Source organism: Gekko japonicus, unplaced genomic scaffold (assembly GCF_001447785.1).
Source record: "Gekko japonicus isolate JY-2015 unplaced genomic scaffold, Gekko_japonicus_V1.1 scaffold718, whole genome shotgun sequence".
Lineage (NCBI taxonomy): Eukaryota > Metazoa > Chordata > Lepidosauria > Squamata > Gekkonidae > Gekko > Gekko japonicus.
The window spans coordinates 226,254-241,686 of NW_015161425.1; the positions used below are offsets into that span (position 1 = coordinate 226,254).

A 15,433-nucleotide genomic window follows, 5' to 3' on the forward strand; every position below is an offset into this window, starting at 1 on the left:
GTGGAGAACTGGTGACTGGTCTGGGAGCACCCAGTGCTTTAGATTTCTTTGGTCAGTAGTTGAATCACAAGTTACTGAAAGCTCTACATAAGCTGCTTTAGAAAACTCAAAAAGGAAAAGCAAATAAAGGTCACAGTGGGCCCTAAGGCTGGAGGCAGTCTGTTACATGCAAATACCCTTTCTCATGCACAGTGCAGAATTTGGATAATAAACTTGAGTTTGGAGGTGTGGGGATGTTCCTTCTTTTAAGTCTTTCAAAAATATTCATTAAAAAACCCATATCCCACCATTCTGCCCTCAAAAGAGGGCCACCAAGGTGGCCAACAAATAAAAAACATACATACATTTAAAAAGCCATTACAACCAACAAACACCATGTTATTAAAACCAGAACTAAAATACGCATACAAAAACATAAAAACAATAATTAAATATTGTGCAGGAAGGGGGGATCACTGCAAAAACACCAAGCAAACAAAAAAGCTTCCAGCTGCTGGTGGAAGGTGGCAACAGAAGGGGACAGACAAGTCTCCCTGGGGAGAGATTTCTAGAGTTTTGGTGCCACATAGAATTATGCAGTTGGAAGGGATCTCCAGGGTCATCTAGTCCAACCCCCTGTACATCATGGAAGCCCCCTCCTGGATTGATATCTGCCTCATCTCAGAAGGCGAGGGCACCCAAAGCAGGGCCTGAGAAGGTTACTGCAGTGTTAGGTTCATTCACAGTACTTTTATCCTGCCTTTGTCTAAAAAAGACTAATGGCAGGTTAAAGTGTTGTTTAAAACCAAATATAATAAACTGTCACTAGCAAACCTACAACAACCAGGAAAACCAGAGGCCATTCTTCAATCTCAATTATTTTAAAAACCGAGTTACATAGGTGTCAGATCTTTATTTCTGATGGTGTTTCATTCTCTGCAAATACTTTGGCCACATTCCACCGTCTGAATCAAGTGCTACAACAGTTTGTAGGAATAAGGGAAGGAGTTTAGATTTAGCTACCCTGAAGTTCCATCCTAGCAGGCTATATGTCAATCTGTAGCTTTATTGCTGTGTAGAATTGAATTTTGCAGAAAGATTATAGCTATAAATGTGAAAAACTACACCAAGTAAATCTTTAATGCTGTCTTTGAATGAATGGAAATGCAGTTTTCACTAGTGGCTGTAACACAGTAGTTCTTATTTCCAAATGTGCATGTGTGCCATCTAAGGGGGGAAAAAAGAACAAAATTTTGTTAATATTGATGACATTGTTTAAAAATGAATCATTGTGTTTGTATATTTAATATCTGTGTTTATAGTACCAGTTTTACTGACTGCTTTGTCAAACGTCTGAATTAAATAATAAAAGAGGAACGTCAGGCTAAAAAATCATTTAATTTGTTAAAAAAACAGGCATATAATTCTTTTCATAATCAAATATATTTTTCTGTTCTTAGTAGGAACAAATAATTGGTGAAGGTAGCACAATATCAGGGATCTTTAATATTTTCGGTAACTGCAAGTAACTTTGCATCTGAAGAAGTGTTCGTGCACACAGAAGCTCATACCGTGAATAAAATGTTGTTGGTCTTAAGGGTACCACTGGACTCAAAATTTGTTCTGCAGGAAAACCTATTGCTAATTATTCAGAGCATCAGTAAGCACTTTTAAGTCCACAGTTGCTGTTTTGGTTTCTTTAGCTGAGTACTGGATCTGGCTGTTACATAACTGAAGAAGTTGCCACCATCAGACTGAAGCTCATTTGTTTGCTTCAGTGGTTCAATAGTGCTCAGTTGTTTTCTATACCCTCTGGAATGCTGTGTGAAACAAGACTTTCTAAATGACCCCAACTATAGAGCCTTATGTTTCTGTCTCTGCTACCTATGGAGAGACCTACAGTTAGGATTTAATATCTGGTTGCAGAGCTGTTGGAAGCTTGCTAGAGACTCTGAAGTACATGGGAAGAATCATTCACTCTACATAGATTTCCCCCCCTCGTTATCATATTAGAGGTCAGAGCAATAAAAAAAAGTATGTTGCCCAAACCAAGAGGTGACAGTTTTATCATTAAGCTATATTACATTGCAATTTTCCATGGGGCCATATACAGATGTGCAGAAGCAGCATGTGGGTACAGCCATTAGATGAAGTTGCTTTATGTTGGATCAGGCTATTTCACTTGATCATGTCTCTAGAATGGCGGCAGCTCTCCAGGATCTCAGCTAGAGGAAGGTGTTACACCTATTACTTGTGCTAGAAATGGCTAGAATTGAATCTAGGATCTTCTGCATGCATCCTTGGCTATACATCTTCAGACTAGGGATCCATAGAAGGCTCATCATGTCCAGGGAAGTAAATTTAAAACTCCCTGGTAGGAAAACTGTGTGTGCGAAGACATTTATTTATTTATTTAATTGGATTTCTAGTCTGCCCTCCCCTGCACAGCAGGGCTCATGGTGGATTACAATAGTAAACAACTATTATACAATCATGTAAGCCGTGAAAACATAAGGCAGTTAATAAAACCTACATCAGCAAGATGGTGCTCGAACACAATCCCTGAAATGACTATCTGCATGGGTGCTCGATTTAATCCAAGGCCTGAGCAAGTGGGCCAACCACAACCAACAAGTGGATGTTACTAGGCGGAGCTGGGGAGGCCACTGTTTTTACATGCGACAGTAGTCAAGCATGCCATTCCACACCTACAGTTTGACCCATGTGCCTGTAGAATCTATCCAGAGTCCAGACAGCAGATTCTCGTGCAGTCTATTATTAATCTGTGTCGGTGGTGGGAGGGTGCCATGTTCTGAAAACTGTTACCATTTGTGTAAGGGTTGCAAAATCCCATAATTTACATAAGGAATAAAAGCATTTTGGACACTGGAAACCTTGGGATGTCCCTAATTGTTCTCAGGTTCTGTGCTTTCTAGTGAGTGAAAACAAAATGCATGATTTAAGGGGTTGGGGGTGGTGGTCATAATTTGCAGAAGAAACTATTGTACTGAAAACATTCTTCTGATTTTTGTGCTTACTCCAAAGTTAGCAGTTCTGAATTTAGAAAGCTTGTGGTTATTTGAAGCGAACACAGTACATTTTTGAAGCTAAAAAAACAAAAGCAGCATTGGGGTTCTTTTGCCTTCCCCCCCCTTCCTATTTGTCTAGTTACAAGCTATATCCCGACAGCTGCTTTTAATTCATTTGATGTCTGTAGACTTTGTCTGCTGTGTCTTTTATTCTGTAAAAGAGAAGAAAAATTTATATGCCAACTATCCTAATGCAGATAACTGGAGGAGCAGGGTTTGTGGGTTCTCATCTTACTGACAAACTAATGATGGATGGCCATGAAGTTACAGTTGTGGACAACTTCTTTACGGGCAGGAAAAGAAACGTGGAACACTGGATTGGCCATGAGAACTTTGAACTGATTAATCATGATGTTGTAGAGCCCCTCTACATCGAAGGTGAGTCGCTTGTCACCCACAAGCTACACTATCTCTGCATGAATTCTGTTGCATTTTCTCTCTTACTAATGCCTCTGTGGGGCTGGCAAAACTTCCGTCATGGAATTGGAGGTGTGCTGTCAATGCCATTGTGGGAATTGTGCAGCTGTAGTACAGTGGGTGGAAGCAGGGAGGGAGTGGGGCAGGAAGCTGGGAAACCTTTTAGTTACATTGGAGAATAGAACCTATCCATTCAGAATGGCTATGATTTTAGAAGAGATTAATTAGGACCGTTCTGAATCTGTGGGTGGAATCGCCACTCATCATTCATTTGTGTGCACCTTCAGAACTTCAGTACCTAGTGTTGGTTCCCTCCACAATGATCATATTCGGTGCAGTCCTAGAGGTGTTCTAGGAAAAGCAAATAGCTATATGGACAAGCATTAAAGGGTAGAGAGTCTGTTGAAAAGCAAATAGCTATTAAAGGGTAAAGACAAGCATTAAAGGGTAGAGAGTCTGTTGTCCTTTTTCTTTGCATCAAATCATCTCAGAAATGCGTTCACATATATGGGGATGTGGGTGAAATATCCACAGGATGGGACAGTGGGGTTGCATCTAGCCTCGCTTCCAGGTGCAGTTTACTTGCACATGACAGTTTACTTGCTATTAGCCACAAGGTATAGATAGGGGCTCTGGGGCAAGTGATGCTCTGTCTTCTTGGTGCTTGGAGGGGTCAACAGTGGGAGGGCTTCTAATGTCCTGGCCCCACTGCTGGACCTCCTGATGGCACCTGGTATTTCTGGCCACTATGTGATACAGAGTGTTGGACTGGATGGGCCTTTGGCCTGATCCAACATTGGCGTCTCTTATGTTCTTATGTTCTTATGACTCTGTTAAAACTAAGGCCAGCCATTCATGTATGATTACTCCAATGTGTAGTGGTTTTATATGCTCGTTTGCATTTAAACAAATATGCACGCATCGCCTATAGAGTTTATATCGGTATGTCACTGTGGTCTTGCTTCCTTGCTGTATGTTGATGGTACAGATGCTGTAGAATCTTCAAGTAGGTTCTCAGCATGAAATCAAGGTTCAGACAAGCTTTAAATGCATTTTTAAATGAAGCTGTTATTTGAGTAACCGTTGCCTTTATTTCTGTAATCATAAGACCATGGAACATAGTAAATATTACTTATGTAACAGAGACTGTTGCATTCCTAAGAAAACACACTTTTTCCTTGTCACTGAAACTTGTAAACTGAAATTAATAAGATTCACCCCCTACCTCCAACTGCAGTGTAATTGGATGGTCTGACTGCTTTTGCTTTTGGATCATGGAGGTGTAGCTTCACAGTTGGAATTTGTTAATGGCCTGCAGTACTTCATTTATACAATCAGTAGCTTTTGGTTAAATAATACCGGTGGGACACTATTAAATCAGCAGCCTGTTTTTAATGCCAGGTTCCAGCCTTGGCTGGGTATGAATGTATACAGCTTATTTTTGTTGTGTGTATGAAAGGCAATTTCAGTGTGACTGAATAAAAAGACATTGCACAATTCAACATGTCTGCTGTATGTCAGTGACAAGGGAAAAATACAGAAGAAGGCAGAAATTCAGAGTTTCCTGTAAAAGTTCACCCTTCAAATTTACATACCAACTCTAGACAAACGCTTCCCTATAACAGTGGTTTAAAAATCAGTTTGTGCACCTGAAATATTTATCCAGTTTATTTCAAACAAGCCACATGGAACAAATAACAAGAGAAAAGGTTGTTTCTCTCCTCCAAGTGTGTTTTTATTGCATCAGTGTAATTTATTCAATTGAATGGAGAGTTGTTTGGGTGATGGTTCCAATTTGAATCTTCTGCCAGTTATATATAAGATGTGGAAAAGTGAGCTGATTTCCTTTTTGTATAGTTTGCATATTACAAAAGTTTTTCATACTTCTCTTAACCACTAAGAGAGAAAAAGACTGAGTTTTTTAGGTTGTGTTACTTTTTAATATCCATCTGTCCAGCATCTGCTGCCATAGTAAACTATTGCCTACATCTTGTAGCATCTGTTTACTGAGTTTGGCAGAAAATTGACTAGTATTGGATTTGCCCATGAATTTTCCTCCAGTTATATTCACCCCACATTTCTTTCTGTTGATATGAAGGGCAGAGGTTTGGCTGGTTCACATATGCATATTTATCACTTGATGACTGCATCAGACAACACCACGGGAAAAAATTACAGTGGATTTCTATAAATTCACACATTCAAGCAGCAAATCAGGGGCTGAAAAATCTAGTAATGTTACATGCAAGTCTGAACCAGTCCATGATTGTTTGGAGGGATTACTGAAATTACCCAAATTTTCTAATTCTGTTTCTCCTAGGATGTTCAATTTGTGCTACCTTTTCCATGCAATCTTGCAGTGGCACAGATAAAAATGTTACCTACATTTTAGTCATGTATGTAACTTTATTTCTGCACAGAATTATGTCAAGGTCAAAGAAACATATTACTATTTCACTGAACCTCCAAGTGATTTCCCCCCTAACTTTCTGATCTGATTTTTTTAAAACTTCTGTTGTTTTATAGTGGACCAGATTTATCATTTAGCCTCTCCAGCCTCTCCACCAAATTACATGTATAATCCTATCAAGACTTTAAAAACCAATACCATTGGGACACTGAACATGTTAGGTGAGTTTAAATCTAAATTAACACCTTTGCTCAACAATTCTCAAATCATATTATGCTTTTGTTGTGATTTTATTGAAATGAAGTCCAGCATTTCAATTTTAAATGTGTTGCGTGGCATATCAGACTATAAATATTCTACTTGTACAATGCTCCCTCTAAGCTTTGGAGTCTTATGAGCAAAAATTCTACTTTTGTGAGTTACTGGCATTAAAGTTGTGAGTGAGTGATTTGGCTACTGCATAAATTAGTTTGCTCTGGAGCCATAATTCCTGAGCTAAGACAAAAGTGTGAGCTGGAAACTAAAAAACTGTGAGCTAGTTTACGCTAACTCAGCTTAGAGAGGACACTGCTTATGTAATAGTTGGTGATTTTTCTGCACATTTAGTGCTTGCTCATTGTTGATAGGCTGATTTTTATTTGAGTTTTATGGTGATGATCATACTTTTTAAAACAATTGTAAAACTGCCTCCAGAATGCAGCATACTTTAACTTACATTCTAATAATCATAGTGACTACCATGGTGGTATTACTAATGGATCACCCTTGGCAAGATGGGAAGGAGGCAAACCTATTTGTGCATGCTCTGTAACTATCATGCTGTCCTGTCCTGTATGTATGCCATTTTCATTCCATCCAGAAGTCTGAATCCCAATAGCTGTCAAGATAATCTCCTGTCTTGACACCTGTTGGGATTGTTACAACCTTGTAGGGCCTTGGCCATAAGATATTCTAAAATCTGTGGGACAGAAGGCAGGCTGAAGCTCATAAATTTAAGATGAGATTGTATTGTAGTTGGCTATTCATTGCATGGTGTAGAAGATAGCGGTGCAACAGAATTTCCAAGCCCCAAAAGGCTAATTTTGCTTCAGAAACAGAAGACAAGTGAACATGTTCTAAGGGAGACCTCCTACCATTATTCCCTTGCCAAAACAGTCCTTGACTTTCTGTTATGTTATTAATTTGCCTCATGCTGGTTCAAAAGTAAAGAGAGTAACCTCATTTTAATTTCACTAAAATTCATTTTTTTCTGTTTTAAGGGTTAGCAAAGAGGGTTGGAGCAAGGCTTCTTCTCGCATCCACCTCTGAAGTGTATGGAGGTAAGAAGTGGGTTTGTCTTGGCATATTAGCAGCAGCTGATTTGGGTGGAAGCCAGTCTTTGCTGAAGGGTGAAGCCCTACCATCTGACATACTTTTAACATTTACTCTTGCTTTGTTTGTATCAGCAGCTTTTTGCTGTGTACTGTTTTCTACCTATTCAGTCACTTGTTCTCTGTGAAATGTGCTGTCATCCCTTCATGAAGCCATTTAATACACATAAATACACTTGTTACAAAAAGCTGTTGACCTATTTTGATATTTAAGCTCATCATTTGTCCACGGTAAAGCAATTTGGAAGATACATGCATCAATCTTTCATATTGAATGAAAATTGGCAATCAGAATAACTTTTCATGAAATTAATTTAGGCTCTCAAGTGATATCCTGGCATAAAGGAGTTTTCCATCTGCTTGTCATCGTTACAGCAGCAGAGAAAAGTCAAGCGGGGAGTAGAATAAAGTGACAGTAGTTCTCTGTATGTATGTTGTGTATCTTTCTCCCCCCTCTGCCTTTCTGTCCATCCTTCTATCTGTCCATTGTTCCATCCTTCAATCTATTTATCATTTTATGCTACTTTAAATAAAGCTGTATGCCAAAACTAAGAATGAACAAAACGCAAGGGTATATTTTGTGAAATCTTAATTTGATAAATGGGTGATCACCCATTAAATATGTGTCTTCCTCTGCAAAAGTATCTGTGTGGCTATGACTCAGTCATGTGACCATTATCGGAAGCATCATGCTTTCTCTAAATTGACTTCATTTGCCATTACTGACATTGATGCATAGTAGAATGTGGTTGTTTAGTTTGATCATGTCTCTGTCTGTATGTGAATTCTTTTTTTCCAAACACAATTTATTAGGATATATAATTAATTCAAACATACAACATGATATTTTTGTTATACATCCTTTTTTCTCTTTCCCCTCCCCCCTGGCTTCTCACAGTGCTCCAACCTCCAGCCCATTTCTTATTTCTTTTCTCTTTTCCTTATCTTCTAATCATAGTCTACCGGTAACGCTTCTTTCTGTTAGTATTTTCTCTAAATTAACTCTCATCTAATCACATCAACATTTCAATAATTGTCAAAGCAAATTAAATTGTCCTTTACATCCCAATATTTTTCTAAGTACTCTTTAAAGTCTTTCCAGTCTGCATAAAATTCTTCTGCTTCAAGGTTCTTAAGTTTCCTTGTCATTTTGTCCATCTGTATGTGAATTCTTGATTGGCTGGGATAATTCAAGAAAGACTGAAATAGAAACGAGGGAAGGGAAATGTTGGATAGGATTGCCACTTTCTAAGCAAAAAGCAAATTGGGAGGGGGCTCCTCAGATGTAGTTTCAACTGCTCTACAGATTTGGAGTTAGCATACTTTCGATGTTAACTGGCTAAAGGACAAAACTGATAACATCTTCATCTCTCCTTAAGATCCTGAAGTTCACCCACAGAATGAAGATTACTGGGGACATGTGAATCCCATAGGACCTAGAGCTTGTTATGATGAAGGAAAGAGAGTTGCTGAAACAATGTGCTATGCATATATGAAGCAGGTATCTGAAAAATCTGTATTAGAAAAATACAGATGAAAACCAAATTATTGCCTTTTTCTTTTTAATTTAGTAGCCAAAAAAGATGTCAGCAGATGTCTAGGTGGAGGTGCTTTATGTATTGACTAATTTTTGATGAATATTCCAAAGTTATATTAGAATTTCCCAAACTAAGACTCTTAAGGCAACGTGATTTAAAATGCATGGAATTTGGTTCTATTTGGGGAGTATTTGGGGGGGGGGGGTAGGAGGGAGCCATTGGATCCTATCTGTGGTCTGGTACATCCTAAAAGGCTTGATGTTGGATTTGCTGTTAGAAAGTCTTGGACCATGTCACACTTTAGATTAGATGTTGTTCTAAAATTGCCAGTGTGATTCCTGTTCAGACATCTAGGGCAGTGGTTTTCACCCTTTCCAGACATGGGACCCACTAAGCATAGGCCCCACTAAGCTGTAAGTATATGACCAAAAATCATGTGATGTGCCAGGAAGGAGGGACCAGTGTTGTAATATCACCAGGGTCAAGGACATTGGTGATGTCATAACTCTGGTCCCTCCTTTCTAAATTTTATCCTTTTTAATTGCCTTCCAGACAGGATGTATATTGCATTTCTTTCAGTGTTGTCAAGAAATAACGTTAGCAGCTAGGTATATAAATATGGAAATAACATGATCCAAAGTGGCTTTTGCAACAAATTAGCACGTGCACAATTCTTCAAGAATCATATGACTTACAATATGGGAAATTTGATTTGGACTGGTCCATTTTGTTTGTGTTGATTATAAAGAGAGAGACTTGGGCCAGCTGGTATCTTTCAGTCTACCTTAACAGGGTGGCTGTGAGGATAAAATGGGAAGGATAGAATCATAAACCATCATGAGCTCTTTGGAGACAAGGACAGGTAAAAAGGTGATTGACTTTGGCCCACAAATACAAAGGTTTTTTTGTTTTGTTTTGATAGTAAACAAAGTGTTTTTTTTGTTAGATGTCTCCTTTTAGCATCTAGCTGCTTACTGGATGTTTACTCTTAATCAGAGAATCCATCTTATTATTGCTGAGTTTCTTTCGTGAGCGGTGGTAAAAAAAATACCCATGTTGGCTGTCTTTTTATTTCAGGAAGGTGTAGAAGTAAGAGTTGCAAGAATATTCAATACTTTTGGTCCGCGGATGCACATGAATGATGGCCGAGTTGTCAGTAACTTTATCCTGCAGGCTCTTCAGGGAGAGCCCTTAACAGTATGTATTCACCACCTCCTCTGAAGCATTCACTGGATATGTGGAGGAGATATAAATGAGCAGCTTTCTTAAACAAAACCCATTGATGAGAGCCAGCCACTGTTACTCTGCTTCGGGTTGCATTGTTGATTATTCAGTTCTCAACCAGTTGTGTGAGTGGTCTGTCAAAACTTTACTGTTGAGCTGATGTTAAGTGATATGAAAGTGGTTTATACTTGGAGATCATCTCTATAGTCAAGGAGAGGTAAATGTGCAAACCAGTAGCTTAGATGGTTTCATCAAATGCTATCCAAAGTCCTGTGCCTTCGTTAGCACTCTTGTCTGTAAAAGCTGTAAATACAGAAGAAAAATAGATAAATTCCTCTGAAGTTTTGAAATCCTCACTCTTTGTTGGTTTCCTAATGTGCTGTTTGTAACCTCTGTATTAGAGATGTGATGTGTGGTAAAACAATAATCAACATCCCCCCCCCCAATCTTTTCAGAAAGAATTTTAAACAAGGATGTATGGAGGTATTGCACTTATTTTGAAGTACAGTAAAATCTCCTGAGATTCACCCAAGAAGATTGAAATCTCTTGTTTTCTGGCAAACAACTGTATGCTAGTAAAGCTCTTCAGGTTGACAGGAGTGTTGCTAGGACACGGGATGTTCCCAGTCTCTCAACTCTCAACTTACGGTTATTTAGGTGCTAGGAGAAGAGGCTGGTGTAAATTTTCTTCAGGCTGTAAAACTGTCAGGAAAGTCATTGAGAGCACTCAGCCTCATTTCTATTTCCTCCACACCACATGCCTATTTCAGCCTTGTACAAAACCAAAAATGAAGTATTTGTTTATTCTCAAAAGATCCCATCTCATTTTTTTTTAAAGATAGCTTTTTCTTGGCGGTACGTTGAGACTAAAAGCTAGGAAAACCAAAATCTAAACGTTAGGTTACCCAAGCAATCCATTTTGGCCATTCCGAACTCTTTGTGGCAAATATTGTAAAATGCTCTTGAGCTAATTTTCTTTCAGTTATAGTACATGGAATCATTTCTGTAGGTTAAAACTAATAAGCTGATAAAGAGGCGCTTGGAAAGTATTTTTTAATAGATAGAAATGCTGTGGTTGGATTCGCCATTTTCCTTTAAACCCATTTTCTCAAATGTATTAATTGGAAAGTGTTGCCATCTGGATGCCAAGGCCAAGTGGTCATAATTGCCTGCAACTTCTTGTCTGTCCTAGAGTATCATGCACCAGTAATGTGGATTTTAATCTGTTTTGTTTTCTTCCCTAGGTATATGGGCCTGGCACTCAAACAAGAGCCTTCCAATATGTCAGGTACATTTTTCTATCCTCCTGAGCAATATATTTGTTGGATAACAACAAAATAAGAGCATAAAGGAAGTGTTGGGGTTGTTTTAACAGCCATGTAGTGACATCAACCATGTAACTGTTCAACTCCTGGTTTTTAAAAAATTTGAAGCCATACCTTCTTCTTTCTGCCTCTTCCTGGTTGCTGAGAGCACCAGTTCTCAAACTTGCAACCTGAGCACTCTCATTTTGACCTCCCTTGCCTTTTCAAAGTGTGTGGGACAAGCCACATTATGCCATGTGGAGGCTTCCATCGTTCAAACAATACCCTACATACGTTATACATGTGTATGATACTTATGAATTTTAATTTTAAGTAGAGCAGTATCATAAGACTGGCTGCACTTTAAAAAGCTTGTTGTTATCCATGCATAGCTGACCTCAAGTCTTAGAGAGATGATTTGATTCTCTAGGGCCACTTAAAAGGCCCTGAACCCAGAGTTCTAACCAGTCTCGCCCTTGATTGGAAGGGACTTTGTTTCGGAGTCAGCAAGGAACTTGGTCACAGTATTCATCAGTAATGTATAGCCTCTGGGCTGGCTGAACAGGAGTGGGAGCAGACCAGGAAAAACTTTCAGAGTTTTGTTTCACCTTGGCTTCCTTACTGCAGCACTGTTTTGGGGATTATCTACATACCGTGCTCTTGTCCTGTTCTTGGGTTTCCACCCTTTTTGCTGCAGTATTCCCAAAACCTGGTTTGATATGATGTTTTTGGAAAGATCACAGTGTGAAGCACCTGTGGATGCTGTGGATTTGAATCCCTTAATTGAATCCCTGCTGTGGTCATTTCCCTCCACTCCCCACTAGAGGGCTTCTAAAAAAATGGTAATAGTGATCATACTATAGCATATAGATAGATCGCAGTCTGTTGCCACTATGTATTGGTCCCTAGCTTTCATTTTTCAAAAAGTTTCTTATCCTTTTTGCTCTGGACTTATTTCTTCTGATAATTCTGCAACCAAAAAAGTTAGAGACTAAAAAGCAAGACATCTGAAAACTAGTACATTGTTACATAAATTGTTATGATGCTATAACTCTAGTGATATAGCTGTTGCCATTTTTTAAAAGCCCCCTAGTTTCAGCATAGAGGAATGGTGGCTACGGAGGGCTGAGGCAAGGAAAGTGAAAATAAAATCTCTTTGTGAATGCTCTGCTGCTTCTGCAAATTCCTCTGCATTTGCAGTAGCACTGAGAGTTACACAGAAGGTCATCTCTGTGTGGAAGCAGCCCTGGAAGGGCGGGGGGCAGTGGAAAGACCAGCATACATAACCAGAACTTGAGGTGTTCAAATGGAAACCACCATCAGCTACTGTGGTCCGTGCATGGACAGTGGCATCTGTCTCTCTATGTTGAAATCTTTTGTATTGGAGAATAGTATGAAAACTAGCGCAGTTTTATACTGGAAGTAATTATGATGGCTGAATTAGCCCTAGCTCCTTGGCACCACTCAACCAGTTTGAACTGTAGGTTCTCAGTGCCCAATCAGCACATCTTCTGACTAGTGTTCTCAGGTGATCTGGGTGACTGTAGTTGACAGTGGCCCTCTGAGCTCCTCATCAGAAGAGGGGGAAGATGGTTTGATCCATTTTCCCTGAAGAGGAGAGTTCCTGTCCCTATTCCAGGAAAACCGAGAAAGCTCAGTTTTCATGTTAGCTGGATGGCATATGAAGGGCTTGCCCTCTGTCCTTGCAAAGGGGGTCACAGACCTATTGGGAGTCCCCTTGCAGACCTTATAAGGGTCTTTGGCACCCAGTTTTAAAAATAACTGGAATACTATTTTTGGACCTTTGGAGGGACTGCTCTGCACTCGAAAAACCAGATTCTTGCCACCCCTAATCCAAGACTTGAAAATGGCAATTCAGTAGGTGACCTCAAAGTAGTTGTTTTATTGCAAAGGAACTTCGGGAACATACTGGAAAGGGAAACTGCTGAATTACACGTCATTACAACACTTGGAACAAAACATCCCCCAGGATTTAACAGGGATATTGGTTTCTTATATCACTACAGATGCTAATCTCATTCAATCCTTACATCTGTATTCTCACTAAGAAGAGCCACACATCCTCTTACTTTACTGTATTTCTTATTTTGAATAGTAGATTGGCCAAACAGGAATAACAGGCTTAGTTTATATGGTCACCACTTGTTTTGGTGTAATGCTGGGGGGAAACATAGTGAAGCAAGTAAATATATCAAAATTGACGTGTAAATGTACCCTTTTTAATTGTGGAACACAGAGTAATTAACTAAGACCCTGTTGTTACGCTCCATGCATCTCCTATCAAGCATGGAGGTAACAGCATCCTTTTCTTTAAGGTGAGGTGTAAAAGGGTACATTTACACATCAATTTTGATATATTTATTTGCTTCACTATGTTTCCCCTCGGCATTACACCAAAACAAGTGGTGACCATATAAACTAAGCTTGTTATTCCTGTTTGGTCCTTGCATCTGTTAAACACCTTCATTATGTTGTATGCTAATTTACTGCTCACCCTCTGCCTATATGTATGAACTGGTAACTTCCATTTCAATGTATCTGAAGAAGTGTGCTTGCACACAAATGCTTATACCTTGAATAAAATTTTGTTGGCCTCAGAGGTGCCACTGAACTCGAATTTTGGTCTATTAAAGAATTTAAAAATAGGTGTATCAACATTATTTCATAAATTGTGCATTCATTGAATGTCCTGGAAGGCTCAAGTGTTCTTCTACAGGTTTCTCAGTCTTGTGATTCTTAATGTCAGATTTGCATCCATTTATCCTTTGGCATAGGGTTTGACCTGTTTGCCCTATGTAGAGAATGGAATAGCATTTTTGGCATTTAATGACATATACAATGTTAGAAAATGAGCAAGTGAATGGGTCTGAGATGGCATAATTGATATTGTTAGGTCCAGTGATTGTGTTGTCTGGGTGTATGTGGCAGCAAAGGAACTTCAAAAACAGACTGGAAAGGGAAATTGCTGAATTACAAGTTATTACAACACTTGGAACAAAACACACCCCAGGACTTAACAGGGATAGTGGTTTCTTATCTCACTACATATGCGAATCTCTTTCAGTCCTTACATCTGTATTCTCACCAAGAAGGGCCATACATCCTCTTAGTTTTTTTGTATTTCTTATTTCTTTTAAAAAGGCAATAATTTGGTTTTCATCTGTATTTTTCTAATACAGATTTTTCAGATACCTGCTTCATATATGCATAGCACATTGTTTCAGCAACTCTCTTTCCTTCATCATAACAAGCTCTAGGTCCTATGGGATTCACATGTCCCCAGTAATCTTCATTCTGTGGGTGAACTTCAGGATCTTAAGGAGAGATGAAGATGTTATCAGTTTTGTCCTTTAGCCAGTTAAAGTATGCAAACTCCAATTCTGTAGAGCCACTGAAACTATGAGATGAGCCCCCTCCCAATTTGCTTTTTGCTTAGAAAGGGACAATCCTATCCAACATATCCCTTCCCAATTTCTATTTCAGTCTTTCTTGAATTATCCCAGCCAATCAAGAATCGCATAAAGACAGAGACATGATCAAACTAAACAACCATGTTCTACTATGCGTCAGTGTCAGTAATGGCAGATGAAGTCAATTTAGAGAAAGCGTAGTGCTTCCTATACTGGTCACATGACTCAGTCGTAGCCACACACATACTTTTGCAGAGGAAGACCCATATTTAATAGGTGATCATCCATTTATCAAATCAAGATTTGATAGAATACACCCTTGCCTTTTGTTCATTCTTAGTTTTGGCATGCAGCTTTATTATTTTGCCTTATTTAATGTAAAATAAAATGACGACAGACAGGCCAATACAGCTACCCACCTGAATACTGTCATAGTGATACTAAAAGTCCCACCAAAGTTGCATCTTCGTTTTTTTCTAATGCATCACTGCCATCTTGTGTTTTAGCCTGGATATGCAGTTTATATTTGTAAAGGAGGAATTTGGGGAGGGGAGCTTTCAGTTCAGCCAGGAGAGGTTTATTTCCACTAATTACTCCTGAAATGAGTTTGGAGCTGTGGAAGTTCAAGTCACAGTAAATTTGCTAATCTTTAAGGTGCTGTCGTTGTCACT

The 15,433-nt window shown here is 39.0% G+C and overlaps 1 protein-coding gene across 1 annotated transcript in view; it reads left to right on the forward strand.

Annotated features, from left to right (window-relative positions):
- UXS1 (UDP-glucuronate decarboxylase 1) overlaps positions 1–15,433 on the forward strand; it is a 47,843-nt gene that overhangs the window by 22,872 nt on the left and 9,538 nt on the right. Inside the window, exons 6-11 of the mRNA XM_015428547.1 lie at positions 3,266–3,446; positions 6,012–6,116; positions 7,155–7,214; positions 8,645–8,766; positions 9,881–10,000; positions 11,272–11,315. Of these exons, the coding sequence (XP_015284033.1) occupies positions 3,266–3,446; positions 6,012–6,116; positions 7,155–7,214; positions 8,645–8,766; positions 9,881–10,000; positions 11,272–11,315 (632 nt within the window). The remainder of the gene's footprint in view (positions 1–3,265; positions 3,447–6,011; positions 6,117–7,154; positions 7,215–8,644; positions 8,767–9,880; positions 10,001–11,271; positions 11,316–15,433) is intronic.